The sequence below is a fragment of the Saccostrea cucullata genome, unplaced genomic scaffold (assembly GCF_032062105.1).
Source record: "Saccostrea cucullata isolate Sc308-1 unplaced genomic scaffold, CSIRO_AGI_Scuc_v1 ctg6866, whole genome shotgun sequence".
Lineage (NCBI taxonomy): Eukaryota > Metazoa > Mollusca > Bivalvia > Ostreida > Ostreidae > Saccostrea > Saccostrea cuccullata.
In genome coordinates, this window is record NW_026928386.1 from 16,558 (window position 1) to 33,377 (window position 16,820).

At 35.1% G+C, this 16,820-nt stretch overlaps 1 protein-coding gene across 1 annotated transcript; it reads left to right on the forward strand.

Annotated features, from left to right (window-relative positions):
• Positions 1 to 7,729: 7,729 nt before the first annotated feature.
• LOC134277440 (plexin-A2-like) lies at positions 7,730 to 16,483 on the forward strand (the record flags this gene model as incomplete). Its single annotated transcript, XM_062759779.1, has 11 exons — positions 7,730 to 7,743; positions 8,471 to 8,579; positions 8,995 to 9,027; positions 11,538 to 11,663; positions 11,921 to 12,019; positions 12,329 to 12,422; positions 13,026 to 13,189; positions 14,880 to 15,037; positions 15,331 to 15,424; positions 15,518 to 15,654; positions 16,313 to 16,483. Coding segments are annotated over exons 1-11 (1,199 nt in total), but the record flags the coding sequence as incomplete, so codon positions are not given.
• Positions 16,484 to 16,820: the final 337 nt, after the last annotated feature.

A 16,820-nucleotide genomic window follows, 5' to 3' on the forward strand; every position in this document is an offset into this window, starting at 1 on the left:
CCCCGTGACTACGCCTATGATTTATATTCAGAGAGAGAACATACATATTGAGCATACATTTTAATAAACATGGTGAAAGGCGAAACGTTGCCATTTTACAACATACGGTGCCTTGGGACCTCTATTTATAATCTATTTAAGTTATGTTGTATCACTGTCTCAAATCTCTCTCTCTCTCTCTCTCTCTCTCTCTCTCTCTCTCTCTTGCAATATATGCACCTAACAATTTAAAACTTAGATATCCAACTTTTTAAAATGAACAAAAGTTGCCTCCGATAGTGAAGATTTGTTGTTGCCAAATAATACAATTATTTGCCGTAAAAAGTTAACAAAAATATACGTACATTAATCCTTGGTCGTTGGTCATTGCATTTATCACAGTCTTAAAGACACTGGGTGGTGAAAACATCAACTTTTCACATTTACGAGCTGCTTACACATTCTTCTTCTTCTTCGTCCTTCTCGATCCTCCAAAAATGACGCCTCGGGAAATTGACCAATGAAATAAAGCGCCTGCAGAGCGATGCACGATGGGAAAATAAACTGTTTACATTCACTATGATTATGTGTGATTATGAGATATTATATTAGAATTTAGAAGTTTTCCCCTGTTCATGGAATAAAAAAAGGGGCTAGCTCCTTTTAAAATATTTTTTGTCGATATGATGTGTAGGCCTAGTATATTTAGATAAAAAGCGGTTAAATACGTGAGAGCAGAGAAAAATTATGTTTCTTGCGTGACACCTCTACTTATTTGCCTTCAAAATGAGGGTTTTCGGGGCTTGGTTGTTGGTAGTGGCCGTCCTAGCTGAAAGTACCCCCCCTCCCCGCTACTTTTAACTGTTATAATTATGAATTTATAATGTCACATCAAAAGATGTTAAACCTTTAAAAGTACATTTTTTTTAATTGCGAACGTTCCACAGGAATCCTTAAAGGCATGAAAATGAGTTACAATTATAATACATGTATAATTAACAATAACCGTCCTTATTTTTTTTTTATTTCAATAGTGATGATTGAAAAGTTCGGTGTTTAATAATTGATTGCTTATAATTTTGGGGGGGATTAAAATACTACTAGAACTCCCTCCTTGTCTGGTTTTAATTAGATTTTGAGCCTGCTATCAATATACTGTATTATTACTGGTGGACCCTCTAGACGTTTCTCTATTTGCTACATGTAGGCCTAAATTGTACTTGAAACTTCTTTGCCTTTAGCTAATAACTTTCCCACATCATTTTAACACGTAAAATTGTTAAATGAATTAGGATGTTGAAAATCTTTTTCTTAGGAGAGTTACATGTATCTCAAGATGGAATAAAACTTACATCTAATCAAAGGCAAGAAAATATAATAGTATTTTAATTCAGTATTTAGTCGCGATGGGTATAAGTGAAGTCATGGGAAAAATTATGTCAAAAGTCATCTAGATACTCGTTGATGTACAGGGCTGTACTTATGCATATACAGCTTTAGCTGGTCCCGCCCTGTATTTCTTTTAATGTTTTTTTTTTTCGTTAAGAAATCTGGTAAGGTATGCTAGTAAAAAAAAAATCCCGGTAAGTTTATTACCCTGACAGAAATTACTTTCCTACAGGCCTGAAGTTCGAGTCTATTAGTCAAATTTAAGAATGTCACGCATCTTTTTTAAAAAGAGTAGCATGTTGGGGAATAAAAATAAAGTAATGTACAATTTAGATAAAGAAAATTAATGTTTGTTGAAGTATTGACAAACTCCATACCTTTATATAATGAAATCAACAAAAACTGCACAAAAATACAATCGTGACAATTATACAATTAATTCTTTAAATAGATTGCCTCAAGTTAGCATCCACTACTTTAAAAGCCGTTGTTCTTCAGGAAAACAAAATGATGTAAAATATTATAGACTTTTCTTTATCTAGAGAAATGGCCTTTGGAGAAAAGAATGGCTGAAATTTTTAAAGTTTGTTAAATATATGTGCATGATCATATGTGCATTTAGGACCGTACATTGTAATTTTATGCGAAAAGTGCAGACGTTTACTACACGGGGATCTGCGTACATATAAACAAAAAAGGAAAAAAACGTTTTATGTAATGAATATTATAACATTATTTAATAAATGCCTTTGTATAGTACGTTGGATTACAAATTTCACACAAAAACTCATCAAGACTATTAAATACAGTGTTGATTTCACATTGATCTATTAAGTAATTCTGATTTAATATAATTATACACGACGAGAATTTAGATCTAATCAATACCTATAGAAAATTATTTAATTTCTAAAGAGCATAGTTTTTTTTCAAATCAGTAATGAAAATTGAAATAAAAATTCTAAATAGTTCGTTCTTTCATTGAACATCTTAAAATAAATGTATGTTATTTTATAAATGTGTTCTCTTGTATAACTTTATTTATGAAATATACAATTTTTTAATTGATAAAAAAAACACAAACGAATTTTCGGTCGGAGGCTATGTGTGTACATGCTCGACAACAGCCCATTGTTCCCTTTAGGTAGAAAACCCTCTCAATTCACATAGAATATACAAAAAATACACAGTGACAGGTGTCTTCGCGGCACGTGTCTCCACCTGATATGGCACGTGAGGACAGGTGTCCGTAGTTATTACACAGGCCGACTATAGTGATTTTTTCAAGTGTGGTTTTATTTTTTATTTTTTTTTGAAAGGGGGGGGGGCTTCTCTAGGAAAAAATGAAAAGCAATCCACCCACCCCCAATAATAATAATAATTTATTAAATTAAAAAAAAACAATCTTACTAAAGTAAAATACTAGTATGATAATACTCAGCCCCCAACCAATTCGATGGATTTTATCTGACCAGTTTACATTGATCTCTATGTAACCATACTTACTCTTCTATATTTTGTTTTTTTTAAAGGTCAGACGATACGTTTCCCATTAAGTATCTGTTTTGTGAATCTTCATATTAATGTATAATAAATTTGTATAAAAATCTTTATTACTTTCTAAACTGGTTTTTAATAATTTGAAACACTAAAAATGTAATTGTGACAAACCAACTGAAGAATTTTTTCCTGAAGGATTACCCCGGTATATAAGAGATGCCAACCTCTGGTATCTCACACAAAATGCCTTGTAAGGTACCTTGAGTTTTTGTGAATACATGTTATAATGTAAAAAAGGTAAGTCTTCAATGTCAAAATATTGGAAAAAATTATAATTATATTATTGAGGAACGTCTCATCTGTCCTTAATCACTACATTTTATATAATCGCAACTTGACATATTTCTTTATTTACTTTTTTATCGATCTTTTTACCTTTTCTGTAAATAATATCATTAAAGGTGCCCTTCGCGCTTGCATTTTTTTCAAAGGAACATTCAACATAGACAGCTTACAAGAAAGTGGGATCGGAAATGATTGATATCTACATAACTGCACTTAATTTTCTCTATTCCATTTCATGCATTCTATACGAGTTTACCAAAACTTATTTGATAAATTTTTAATATTAAATTGCGTTCACGGTGCTGAAATATTAAATTTTATCACGCAGAAATACACATCTAGTTATTTTAACTGTTTGAAGGGAAGTTAATTATTTTGATACAGCATGTAAATACTTTTGAAATATTTCTATAATTGGTAAGCATATGGTAACATCAGAAAATATTTAACTTATTGTAAAATAAAAAGTAGGTGGGTTAGCATTGAGATATACTTTCAAGGTTTCTCTACCTGGGAAACATGGGGGAAACTACACATTGGTGGCTTCCATGTCGGGAATCTATATGGAAACCACTGAGGCATGTTTCCATGGTTTCCTATCTTGGGAAACTAACGGGAAACCACAGGTTGGTTGTTTCCATGTCGGGAATCTACATGGAAACCACCAGGGCATGTTTCCATGGTTTCCTATCTTGGGAAACTAACGGGAAACCACAGGTTGGTTGTTTCCATGTCGGGAATCTACATGGAAACCACTAGGGCATGTTTCCATGGTTTCCTATCTTGGGAAACTTACGGGAAACCACAGGTTGATTGTTTCCATGTCGGGAATCTATGTGGAAACCACTATGTGGTTTCCATAAAATGGAAACTATATGGAAACTACTGATGTCACGATTCCCATATGTTTCCATCGGGTTTCCAAATTTGGGAAACCTGGCTTTTCATCCTGTGTCTACTAATGTACAATATAAGGTGACCTCTGGTCCCCCCCTTCTGTTGTTAGATATAAGGTGACCTCTGGTCCCCCTTACTGATGAACAATATAAGGTAGCCTCTGGTCCCCCTACCGATGCACAATATAAGGTGACCTCTGGTCCCCCTTCTGATGTACAATATAAAGTGACCCTTGGTCCCCCTGCTGATGTACAATATAAGGTGACCTCTGGTCATCCTACTGATGTTAAATATAAGGTGACCTCTGGTCCCCTTACTTATGTATAATATAAGGTGACCTTTGGTCCTTCTGCTGATGAACAATATAAGATGACCTCTGGTCCTACTACTGATGTACAATATTAGGTGTCCTCTGGTCCCCTTATTGATGTTCAATATAAGGTGACCTCTGATCCCTTTACTGATGTACAGTAAAATATTAGGTGACCTCTAGTCTCCGTACTCATGAAAAATATCGGGTGACCTTTGGTCCCCATTGGCCACCCTACTGATGTACAATATAAGGTGAACCCTGGTACAACTGCTGATGATCAATATAAAGTGACCTCTTATCCCCTTACTGATGTACAATATAAGGTCACCTCTAGTCCCCTTTTTAGTGTTAAATATAAGGTGTCCTCTGGTCCCGCTACAGATGTACAGTACAATATTAGGTGACCACTATTCCCCGTACAATATAAAATGACGTCTGGTCATCCTTCTGATGTTAAATGAAGGTGACCTCTGGTCCCCCTACTGATGTACAATAAAAGGTTACCTAAGGTACCACTGCTGATGTACATATGTAACTTCTGGTCATCCTTCTGATGTTTAATCTAAGGTGACCTCTGGTCCCCCCCTACTTATGTACAATAAAAAGTGACCTCTGGTTCCCCCTACTGATGTTCAATATAAGGTGAACTCTGTTTCTCCTACTGATGTACAATAAAAGGTGACATCTGGTCCCCCTACTGATGTACAATATAAGGTGTCCTCTGGTCCCCCTACTGATGTACAATATAAGGTGTCCTCTGGTTCCCTTATTGGTGTACAATATAAGGTGACATCTGGCCCCTCTACTGATGTACAGTAAAATATTAGGTGACCACTAGCCCCCGTATTAATGTAAAACATCGGGTGACGTCTGGTCCCCGTAATGATGTACAAAATAAGGTGTCCTCTGGTCCCCCTACTGATGTACAATAAAAGGTGACCCCTTTTCCCCCACTGATGTACAATATAAGGTGTCCTCTGGTCCCCCTACAGATGTATAGTATAAGGTGTCCTCTGGTCCCCCTACTGATATACAAGAGAGGACCTCAGGTCCATCTGCTGATGTACAATATAAGATGACCTCTAGTCCTACTACTAATGTAAAATATAAGGTGTCCTCTGGTCCCGCTACAGATGTACAGTACAATATTAGGTGACCACTAGTCCCCGTATAATATAATGTGACTTCTGGTCCTTCTGCTGATGTACAATATTCGATGACCTCTGGTCCCCGTACCGATGCACAATATAAGGTGACCTCTAGTCCCCCTTCTGGTGTTAAATATAAGTTGACCTCTGGTCCCCCTTTTGATGTACAATATAAAGAGGTCTCTGGTCCCCCTACTGATGTACAATATAAGATGACCTCTGGTCCCCATTCTGATTTTAAACATAAGGTGACCTCTGGTCCCCCTTTTGATGTACAATATAAAGTGGTCTCTGGTCCCCCTACTGATGTACAATATAAGATGACCTCTGGTCCCCCTTCTGATTTTAAATATAAGGTGACCCCTGGTCCCCCTGCTGATATACAATATAAAGTGGCCTCTGGTCCCTCTACTAATGTACAATATAAGGTGACCTCTGGTCCCCCCTTCTGTTGTTAGATATAAGGTGACCTCTGGTCCCCCTTACTGATGAACAATATAAGGTAGCCTCTGGTCCCCCTACCGATGCACAATATAAGGTGACCTCTGGTCCCCCTTCTGATGTACAATATAAAGTGACCCTTGGTCCCCCTGCTGATGTACAATATAAGGTGACCTCTGGTCATCCTACTGATGTTAAATATAAGGTGTCCTCTGGTCCCCTTACTTATGTATAATATAAGGTGACTTTTGGTCCTTCTGCTGATGAACAATATAAGATGACCTCTGGTCCTACTACTGATGTACAATATTAGGTGTCCTCTGGTCCCCTTACTGATGTTCAATATAAGGTGACCTCTGATCCCTCTACTGATGTACAGTAAAATATTAGGTGATCACTAGTCTCCGTACGCATGAAAAATATCGGGTGACCTTTGGTCCCCATTGGTCACCCTACTGATGTACAATATAAGGTGAACCCTGGTACAACTGCTGATGATCAATATAAAGTGACCTCTTATCCCCTTACTGATGTACAATATAAGGTCACCTCTAGTCCCCTTTTTGGTGTTAAATATAAGGTGTCCTCTGGTCCCGCTACAGATGTACAGTACAATATTAGGTGACCACTATTCCCCGTACAATATAAAATGACGTCTGGTCATCCTTCTGATGTTAAATGAAGGTGACCTCTGGTCCCCCTACTGATGTACAATAAAAGGTTACCTAAGGTACCACTGCTGATGTACATATGTAACTTCTGGTCATCCTTCTGATGTTTAATCTAAGGTGACCTCTGGTCCCCCCTACTTATGTACAATAAAAAGTGACCTCTGGTTCCCCCTACTGATGTTCAATATAAGGTGAACTCTGTTTCTCCTACTGATGTACAATATAAGGTGACCTCTAGTCCCCCTACTGATGTACAATATAAGGTGTCCTCTGGTCCCCCTACTGATGTACAATATAAGGTGTCCTCTGGTTCCCTTATTGGTGTACAATATAAGGTGACCTCTGGCCCCTCTACTGATGTACAGTAAAATATTAGGTGACCACTAGACCCCGTATTAATGTTAAATGTCGGGTGACATCTGGTCCCCGTAATGATGTACAAAATAAGGTGTCCTCTGGCCCCCCTACTGATGTACAATAAAAGGTGACCCCTTTTCCCCCACTGATGTACAATATAAGGTGTCCTCTGGTCCCCCTACAGATGTATAGTATAAGGTGTCCTCTGGTCCCCCTACTGATATACAAGAGAGGACCTCAGGTCCATCTGCTGATGTACAATATAAGATGACCTCTAGTCCTACTACTAATGTAAAATATAAGGTGTCCTCTGGTCCCGCTACAGATGTACAGTACAATATTAGGTGACCACTAGTCCCCGTACAATATAAAGTGACCTCTGGTCCTTCTGCTGATGTACAATATACGATGACTTCTGGTTTTACTACTGATGTACAATATAAGGTGACCTCTGGTCAATAGTCCCCGTACTAATGTAAAATATCGGGTGACCTCTGGTCCCCGTATTGATGTACAATATAAGGTGTTCACTGGTCCCTCTACTGATGTATAAAATAAGGTGTCCTCCCCCCCTTGATCAACAATATAAGGTGTCCTCTGGTCCCTCTACTTATGTACAGTACAATATTAGGTTACCTGTAGTCCCCCTACTGATGTACATTATAGGGTGACCTCTGGTCCCCCAAATGATGTACGATATAAGGTATCCCCAGGTCCCCCTATTATGTGCAATAAAAGATTAACCTTTGGACCCCTATTGATTTAAAATGTAAGGTGACCTATGATCCCTCTGATGATGTACAATATAAGGTGACAACTGGTATCCCTAATGATGTTAAATATAAGGTGGCCTCTGGTCCCCCTACTGATGTACAATGTAAGGTGATCTTTGGTCCCCCTATTGATGTAAAATATTAGGTTACCGTTGGTCACCCTTTATTATTTTCACGTTTCTGCTAATATATATATTAGAAAGTTGATCTTTATAAAGTTATAAATATGATTATTTTGGAGTAAGACAAAGAAAATCGTCTATCATATAAAATTCAATTAATATATAAGGTGACCTGAGGTCTCCGTATTGATTATATCGATGAATTTACTTGTGTGACTTTAATGCCTGGAGAGTTCCTAGAATGTTTTATTACTACGCAAAATGACGAACTATTTGCGGGGGACCCCAGGTCCTAGTTCAGCGTACGTTTTATCCTTCTGCAAAACTGACAGGAAGCATAATAATAAGTAATCACGACATTGATAAGGCACTGTTGTGTTATTACATTATGCAGTTGCACCACTGTTATATTATCCTTTAGTTGATACTCGTTGTTGATTTAGTGACCTATGAGTCCCTTTCCAGATTCCATTGTACATGTAGGTCTGTGAACTTATACTGCTTGGAATATTGCAATGTCTCTCTTATTTATCAGCTGTTCGAGGTGTGTGGACAATGTTTACTGGTGTGACTGGTGTATCACGGAGAACAAGTGTCAGTACAACACAGAGCAGTGTTCTGGGGAGAAAGTCAGCAGTCGAAGTGTACGTATTGTTTATTGTCTGTAAAGTTAGATTACAGGGGGCGTATGAAAACAGTAAAAACATGTATGTAGAAGTAGTCCTGATACATTTGGATTTGAAAATTGTTTTTTTGTTTCCCAAATATTACTTGTGGGACTAATAGTTAATGATATTTTAGTCTGTTTATAAACATGTGTACCCTATGTTTAAGCCCTTCTATGCAAGTACATAATGAGATACAAAGTTCACTTTGTAAATAAGATCATTCCATTAGTTTTGGACAGGCTCATGCCAGAGAATCAAATGAAAATTTTCTACGAAACCTATATATCTTAATATAATGGTCATAACTCATTGTGTTTAGCTTTAAATTTGAGCTGTTTATTTTATAAAAAGGTTTGTTTTAGAATTATACAATGTATGACACCATTTTCAGGACATTTATGTACAAAACAACACAGAGTATATTGTAAGTTATATTGCTATATATAGTACAGCATATAGATCTGCCTTTATCAAACTAACGAACTGTATCTGTTTCTATAATTAGCCATCGTCTTATTTTTCCATTTCATATAACTTTTCACCATTGAGAACGCCAGCATCACTATTAAAATTCAACATGTAAACTCCCAAAGGTTATGCATAATACTTATGAATTCCTTAGATTATCATTGTTATCTGCAATTATGAAGAAGATACGTTTATGTTATATAGCTATCAATCTTCTTTTTGCAATAGAGCCTTAATTTTGTATTGTCTGCACTTCTACATGTGACAGTCGCCTTCCGTTTGACAACGCATTTATTTCTATATAGGCAGCTATAGATGCTGAAGTTTCAACAGAATGATTTTTTTTCTTCTTATTTTTTCTATTTCAATTACTATAACATGTAGAATGTGCACATATTAAAAACTCTTAAAATCATGTTATATGTATGCTTCTTATTAATAAGATAACTGATCAACTTGATTTCTTTTCTCCAATGCTTATACTGTTGCTTTCAACAAGTAGGGACAATGCAGTGAGATATACATACATTGTACATGTATTACGTGATGCAAAGAATTTCAAATTAACAGATACTGGGTCATTTTAAACAGTCTTTGCTATCGAGTGACCTATCAAATTCCTCTGATGTCTGTAATTTTAAATTTGAGACAATACTTTTGTGTTTGAAAATTCTGCTAGCTGTCTGTTGAACTTGAAAGGGTTTCCTTATAAAGCAGAATTCAAGTAGGATTGCAGGTTGTTTTGGTAGTTCTGATCTTTATAGGTTTGTGTATTTCATGATTTCTTTAGAAATGTTTTTAACAGTTTGTTTCTTCCATTTAGTGGAGATTCGCTACCACTAGATCATTTTTCTTCTTTGTGAATTTATTCTTTTGGTTTAGCTTAGCTAGTACAGAGGTTACCTACTATGACTTTTTCACTCACTGTTTCATAATTATCTGTTTGTACATTTACATTGCTTGTAAATAGAAATTACCGATTTCTTGTGTTTGAGTTATGTCTTGAAAGAGTTTGCTTTTTTAACTTCGAACTAACTAGGGCATTTTATTATATACCTGTTTTACAATGCACTCTACTTGATTCGCATCTGATCATGCACCTGACTACTTCTCTGTGGTACATTATTATTATGATACACTTCGTATATGTTGGTTAACTTTTGCTGACTACCAAGACACTTGGTGCCGAGCGAAGCTGTGATATTCATATATGATGATAAATTTGTTTATATCTCTATAATATTGTACGCCTCATCACTTCTCTGTGTGATAAACATGTTTGATCATTCATTTTCCTAATATCTATGAAATATATGTATGATATACACGTATGATGATACATTTGCTTTATACACATACGTATCATTAATATTGTGCCATAGCCTATATTTTTGTCTATGATATTCATCTTTATTCACCTCCATACTTCTCTATGATAAACATTTTTTTATGATACACATCATCACTTATCTATGATATGTACGATGATACTTTTGATTATATCTATATGATCAATCACCCTCTGTATGCTTTCACATGTATGCTAATATTGTATGACATTATCAAAAATTTTAATTCCAACCATTTTTAAGACACTACAATTGGCTTGTTATCTTACTGGAAATAAAATAATGTCTTTAGTATGTCCTTGTACTTATACATGTATTTCCAAATTAAGAAGCCGAGAATTTATTAAGGTCGAGGTCATTACGACTAGTCAAGTTAAGAGGTCAATTTTTTGTCATATCCACAACTTTTATAAGATGGAAAGAACATTGGAAGCTCATGCTTGAAAGTGACTTCAACCCAAAGTAATTTAAGTGAGGTATTTTAAAAGTATGGAAAATTATATGCTTTGCCAAAACTTTGGAGGAACACAAAAAGATTTAAGCTCAATGTTTCATCGTAACCAGAGTTTTAGTATTAACCTTTCTTCAGGGTTATCTTGACAAGATCACTGGTTTAAAGTGTAAAGTTTTTGTCCACAATGTAACTTTGTTGTGGAGTAAGGCAAGATCATAGATGAGGGTTGATTATGATTATAAAACATGCAGGGCTCTGTCCTTTAGACAAGCTTAGGTCACAATCCAGTAAAGGTCAAGGTCACATGATTGAGATGCTATGGCACATTTTAGTGCTAGGATTTTTGAGAGTAAAATAATACTTTTATACCAGAGACTAATATTTATTAATGACAAAATGTGGTGTTACAACTTCAGCCAATTTAAGGAAATAAAGGCAACACTTGTTTAAATGATTTTTTGTAGAAAATATGGCAATTGTTTTTTTAAGCTTTTTTTCAACTATATATATGCAGAATTTTTTAATGTTATCCAACAGAAGGTAGCAGCCTTTTAAGAAGTCTTTTTATATGCTGTTTTTATAAAATGTTTGAAATAAATCAAAAGTTTAGACATTTAATGAGAAAAGCAATGTTCTGATAGTTTCTTTGTTGATGTCTTGAAGGGTAATGAAGGCAACAGAGGAAGGCAATTTTGTCCCATGGTGGAAAAAATTCAGACGGGCCCTCTGTTTATACCACAGGATCAATCGAAAACAATCATCATCCAAGGAAGAAATTTCCCTGAACCAGTATGTAGTTAAGTCATTTGTACACAAGAAATGGTAGATAATAGTGTTTTTGTATATCTTAACAATAATACTCAGTAAAACTACATGATACAATCACATTCACACAGTATAAACCCTTTAGATGTATTAGATAAAGCAGATTTAACACAAAAACATGCCTTCTGACATTCACTCAACACTAAGAGTAGCGGGTCTTCTTGAACAATCCTTCCTTATTACATTCAGCATCCATAGATTTATGATTAATTTTTTGACAGGATGAATACAGTGGAAGAATCTACCTACCATCATCTCTAACTCTGGATGTGCCTGGAACAAGGATATCAGCCACACAATTAACCTTTAATATCGAAAAGGTATCTATAGTCAGTATTAATACAAAGAAAGGCTTTAATTTTGATTCAATAAAGAAGTACAGTAGTTGTTATTGCAACATGCCAAGAACAATGTTGTTCATAAATTATATCAATTATCCACAAAATTTGTATAAGAGAAAGAATGTAATTAAATACCAAATGATTCAATTAATGTAATTAAATACCAAATAATTCAACTGCAGAATTGTTTTTTTGTTGGTTTCTCAGCATTTTTCTATAGAAAATTTGGAATCATTTCTCACATTAAAATATGTTAAAAGTTACTTCTATGCAACTCAAAATTTTCAGATCAATGTAGCTTTACCGAATGGAAGGTTTGGTACAATTATGATTGTTTTGTGGACCAATCAAAATTTTGTCATTGAAAATGATGGACTTGAAGGTAGGTGTAAGAGAACGTGCTATCAGTAACCCTATCTACTGAATTATAATGTAGAAGAAAAGTAAAGCCAGAAAGTTAGGTTAATAGCTAAGCAAGAGTCTTATAAATGTACAAATATATGGATGAACTAATTTGTTTTTACCTCACATAAGCTTTTCTGATCACCTGTCGTCAGTCCTCCATCCAGCCATCTTTTCTCACTTTCAACTTTTTTGCAAGAACCACTGGGCCAATTTTAACCAAAATTGGTACAAAGCTTCCCTTGAGAGACAAGGAGTTTAATTTTTAGAAAAAGGACCAATCCCCCTTAAAATCTTTAAGGGGAGGTAATCAAGAAAAGACAACAAATAGGGTGGGGTCAAAATAATATCTCAGTAACAACTAGACCAGAAAAGCTGAAACATATGTCGAAGCTTCCTGAGCTACTGTGGATTCTAAATTTTTTATGTTGTGGTTAAAGTGGGGCCACAATAGGCAATCAAAGTTTTACAAGGGGGAAACTTTTGAAAAAAAACAACAGTGCCAAAGTTACACAGGTGAGCATTGTGGTCCATGGGCCTCTTGTTTTAGTTTACAACTTGTAAGTCATTTGCTTTGTTTCAGTGACTCTGTATAGCTGTAGGGGACAGGCAAAAGGTGACTGTAGCTTCTGTAAGAATCTGGAAGAAACTTATCTAGACATGAAGTGTAAATGGTGTGGAGGACAGTGTGTCTACAAACAGCAAAGATGTCCTCAGTCATCGTGTCCAGGACCCAATGTCACCAGTGTAAGTGTGGGTAGTATAAAATATCCCAATGTCACAAGTGTGGTGACATAGTAAAAATGACCCAAGGTCACAAGTGTACCTGTGGCAACATGCAAAGTAAAATGACCCAATGTCACCAGTGTAAGTGTGGCAACATGTAGTGTAAAATGACCCATAATAACCAGTGCATGTGTGGCAACATGTAGTGTAAAATGACCTATTGTCACAAGTGTAAGTGCGGCAACATGTAGTGTAAAATGACCAAATGTGACCAGTGCAAGTGTGGCAACATGTAGTGTAATGACCTATTGTCACAAGTGTAAGTGTGGAAACAAATAGTGAAAAATGACCCAATGTCACCAGTGCATGTGTGGTAATATGTAGTGTTATATGACCTATTGTCATTTGTGTAAGTTAGCTAACAAATAGTGTTAAATGACCCAATGTCACCAGTGTAAGTGTTGCAACATGAAGTGTAAAATTACCTATTGTCACCAGTGTAAGTGTGGTAACAAATAGTGTAAAATGATCCAATGTTACCAATGTAAGTGTAGTAACATGTAGTGTAAAATGACCAATTGTCACAGGTTTAAATGTGGTAACATGTAATGTAAAATGACCCAATGTCACCAGTTTGGCAACATGCAGGGAGGTGGTATTTTATGTGGCTCTAAGCTATTTGAGTAAGCAGTGTAAAGAACTTTATTCGGTAATAACCAATATTTGCCCCCAAATCAAACTTTGATGGAGATATATCTCATTAAGTTATTAAACAGGGGTGTATATGCTGACTTCAAAGCACTGAATATTTTCATAAGTAATGACGCCATATGTACGTAATGACGTCACAAACATGACGTAAATTTCATTTTTTTTTTATTTTACAGAAAAGTGTACATATGTCGTCGATATTTTGAGTAAAAGTCTCCGAGCGCATGTGTGTTCAGGATCAATGTTTTGATATAATGTGTAGAATGAGAATATCAATGAAATATGTCAATATTGTTCCAGAAAAACTCTATAAATTTTCAAGCTAAAATTGTTGAAAGTTTTTTCCATTTTGTCCTTTTTCCTTAAAAAGGATATAAAATCGGTCTAGTTTGTGACGTCATAAAAACAAAAATTGTGAATACACTGCTTTTGACACAATAATATTTTTTGTTAATTTTTATTTCTCATACAATTCATTGAATTCAGCACATTTCAGGAAGTTTTCAAAATATGACTTTTGTGGGGGCAAATATATACAATATACCACATATAGTTCTTTCCCCAACATGTAACTAACCAATTTTACAGTACTTTATGTGTATGAAGTGCCTAAGCATTATCCTTGACCTTTTGATTTTTTGGTTAAGTTATATTCCATATCCCCTACCCTTCTTTCCTGGAACTAACATGGATTTACTAGGATTCCAATTTAAAATTTTCTTATTCTAGCAAGAAGCACAACTGTAGTTTTATTATTATTATTATATATTTTTTTTACAACTAACAGATGAATTGTATTATTGATTCCAGGGGAAAAGCCTAATTAATCAATACCAAACTAATTTCACAATTTAAGAGTAAGAGAAGAGACTGTCTCAGAACTTTTTTTCATTATTTAAGATTCTGTATGTTCAATTTCATGATAACTTGTTAGTATTGTAGAATCGGATATTCATTAAAATTAGATTGTTTAATTTATGTGGTTTTTTTTATTTTACAGTTGACACCCAATACAGGTCATTTCTTGGGAGGTACTGTTGTCACAATCACAGGGTCCAATCTCGGAATTAAATTTGCCGATATTGAGAACAATGTCACCATAGCAGGCATTGCTTGTAACACAACAGCAAGAAGGGATGACTATCTAGCATCAAAAAGGTTAGTTGACATTTGATTTGGAGGTATTTAAAACTATTGATCTTAAGAATCAGGAGTGTTTAAAGACTATGGGGAGGGAATGATTATTCCTAACCTTAATAAGAATTTGTGAATAAATTAATACATATTATTTCGACAAGTTCATTGATTAGTACACGTATGTCAGATATTAACAATTTCTACTGTATATTTCTGTTTTAATGATTGTCATACATGTACATATAGTAAATTTAATTCAGTTTTTTTTAAATGTTATACCTATCTATGTGGTGATTTGTTAATTACCTTATCAGAATCCGCTGTGTGACGGGGGGTAGGAGTGGAGGGGGAAGTGGTCCTATCAATATACTGGGGGTCACGCTAAACAAATGGATCTATTCGTATAAGGTAAACAATTAACCACAGCATTTATGGATTATAAAAAAAAATCAATTCCTTGATGACTTTTGAGTTTTATGCTCATTTGTGAATTTTGAACAGACTCCAATGATAACTGGATTTCAACCTAAATTTGCGGCGCAGTCTGGAGGCAGAATTGTGCATCTAAGGGGAGGTAACCTCAACATTGGGAACGGCCCTAAAGTTACCATTAACAATGACACCTGCCTAGTTACAAGGCAAGCGTTCAATTTTGCTCTTTAAATTTAGTTAATTATATTGACTATTTAGTTATACTGCTCAATAACTAGAAGAGCTTAGATTACGATCCATCTGTCTGTTTTTCAGCAATTCATCAAAACACTACTACTTCTTCCAAATTTTGAACTAATTTCAATAAAATTTGGCATGAAATTAACAACACTATAGGTAAAGAGTAAAGAATATGTAAAAAAGAAAACCTATGGAAAACTTTGATTTGGTTTTATTTCTAGATAATAAAAACTCTGCACAATTTTGAAAAATAGTATCAGGTAAAGTTTGGGCAAGTTCAAGGTTAAAAAATTCTGGCAGTAAAAAAAGACTTTTTCTCTGTCTAGTTCATTTAAAATCTCTAATGGTAAAATATTGAAATTAATCCTTCTCACAAGAAATGTGTTTGTTTTGGCAAGTTCGAGGTCACTTGAAAAGAGTATAATCTGAGTTTTGTACATACCTTTGTTAGAAACATTGGATGCAGCACTCTTAAAAAATCTGAGGGGACGTATTCTTCTTTGAGCTCTCACACAGTACATGTACCTCTTGATTAAAATTTAAGACCTTTTTTGAGTACAAGTTCCTTACGAACAGTTCTAGTTAAGATTAGCAGTGCATTTAACTTTTTTTTTGTTTTTACAGTAAAAACATGTCTGTCATTTCCTGCGTTGTCCCAGCTGGCAGTACTGGTGTTGCTAATGTCTCGGTCAACATTGATAGTAACCCTGTGGATACCACCACCAGTAATTTCTCCTATGTGGAGGACCCCACTGTACAGAATATTTATCCAGTTCATCTCTCCTCCTTTGAAAGGTAAGAGGGGTTAATTGGAGAAATCAGATTTGTCAGTGATCTAGCAGTAACTGATGTTACTTGTGTGCACATGCAGGGAATATGTATTTGTTAATGAGAACAAGTCCGAAAAATAAGTTTTATATACTAAATGTGATTATGACTGTCTACAATACAGCAATGGATGATTCAAGTTTAAACAGACAGATTCTGAGAGAAGCAATGACATTCAAATTTACTATTATTCAAAATTATATAAGTAGTATAAGGGGTCTAGATGGCGAGGTCAACTGAGTGCACTTTTTATGCAAATGAGGTCAAAAATTCTGGATTCTGATTGGTTGAGGGGATAGGTGGG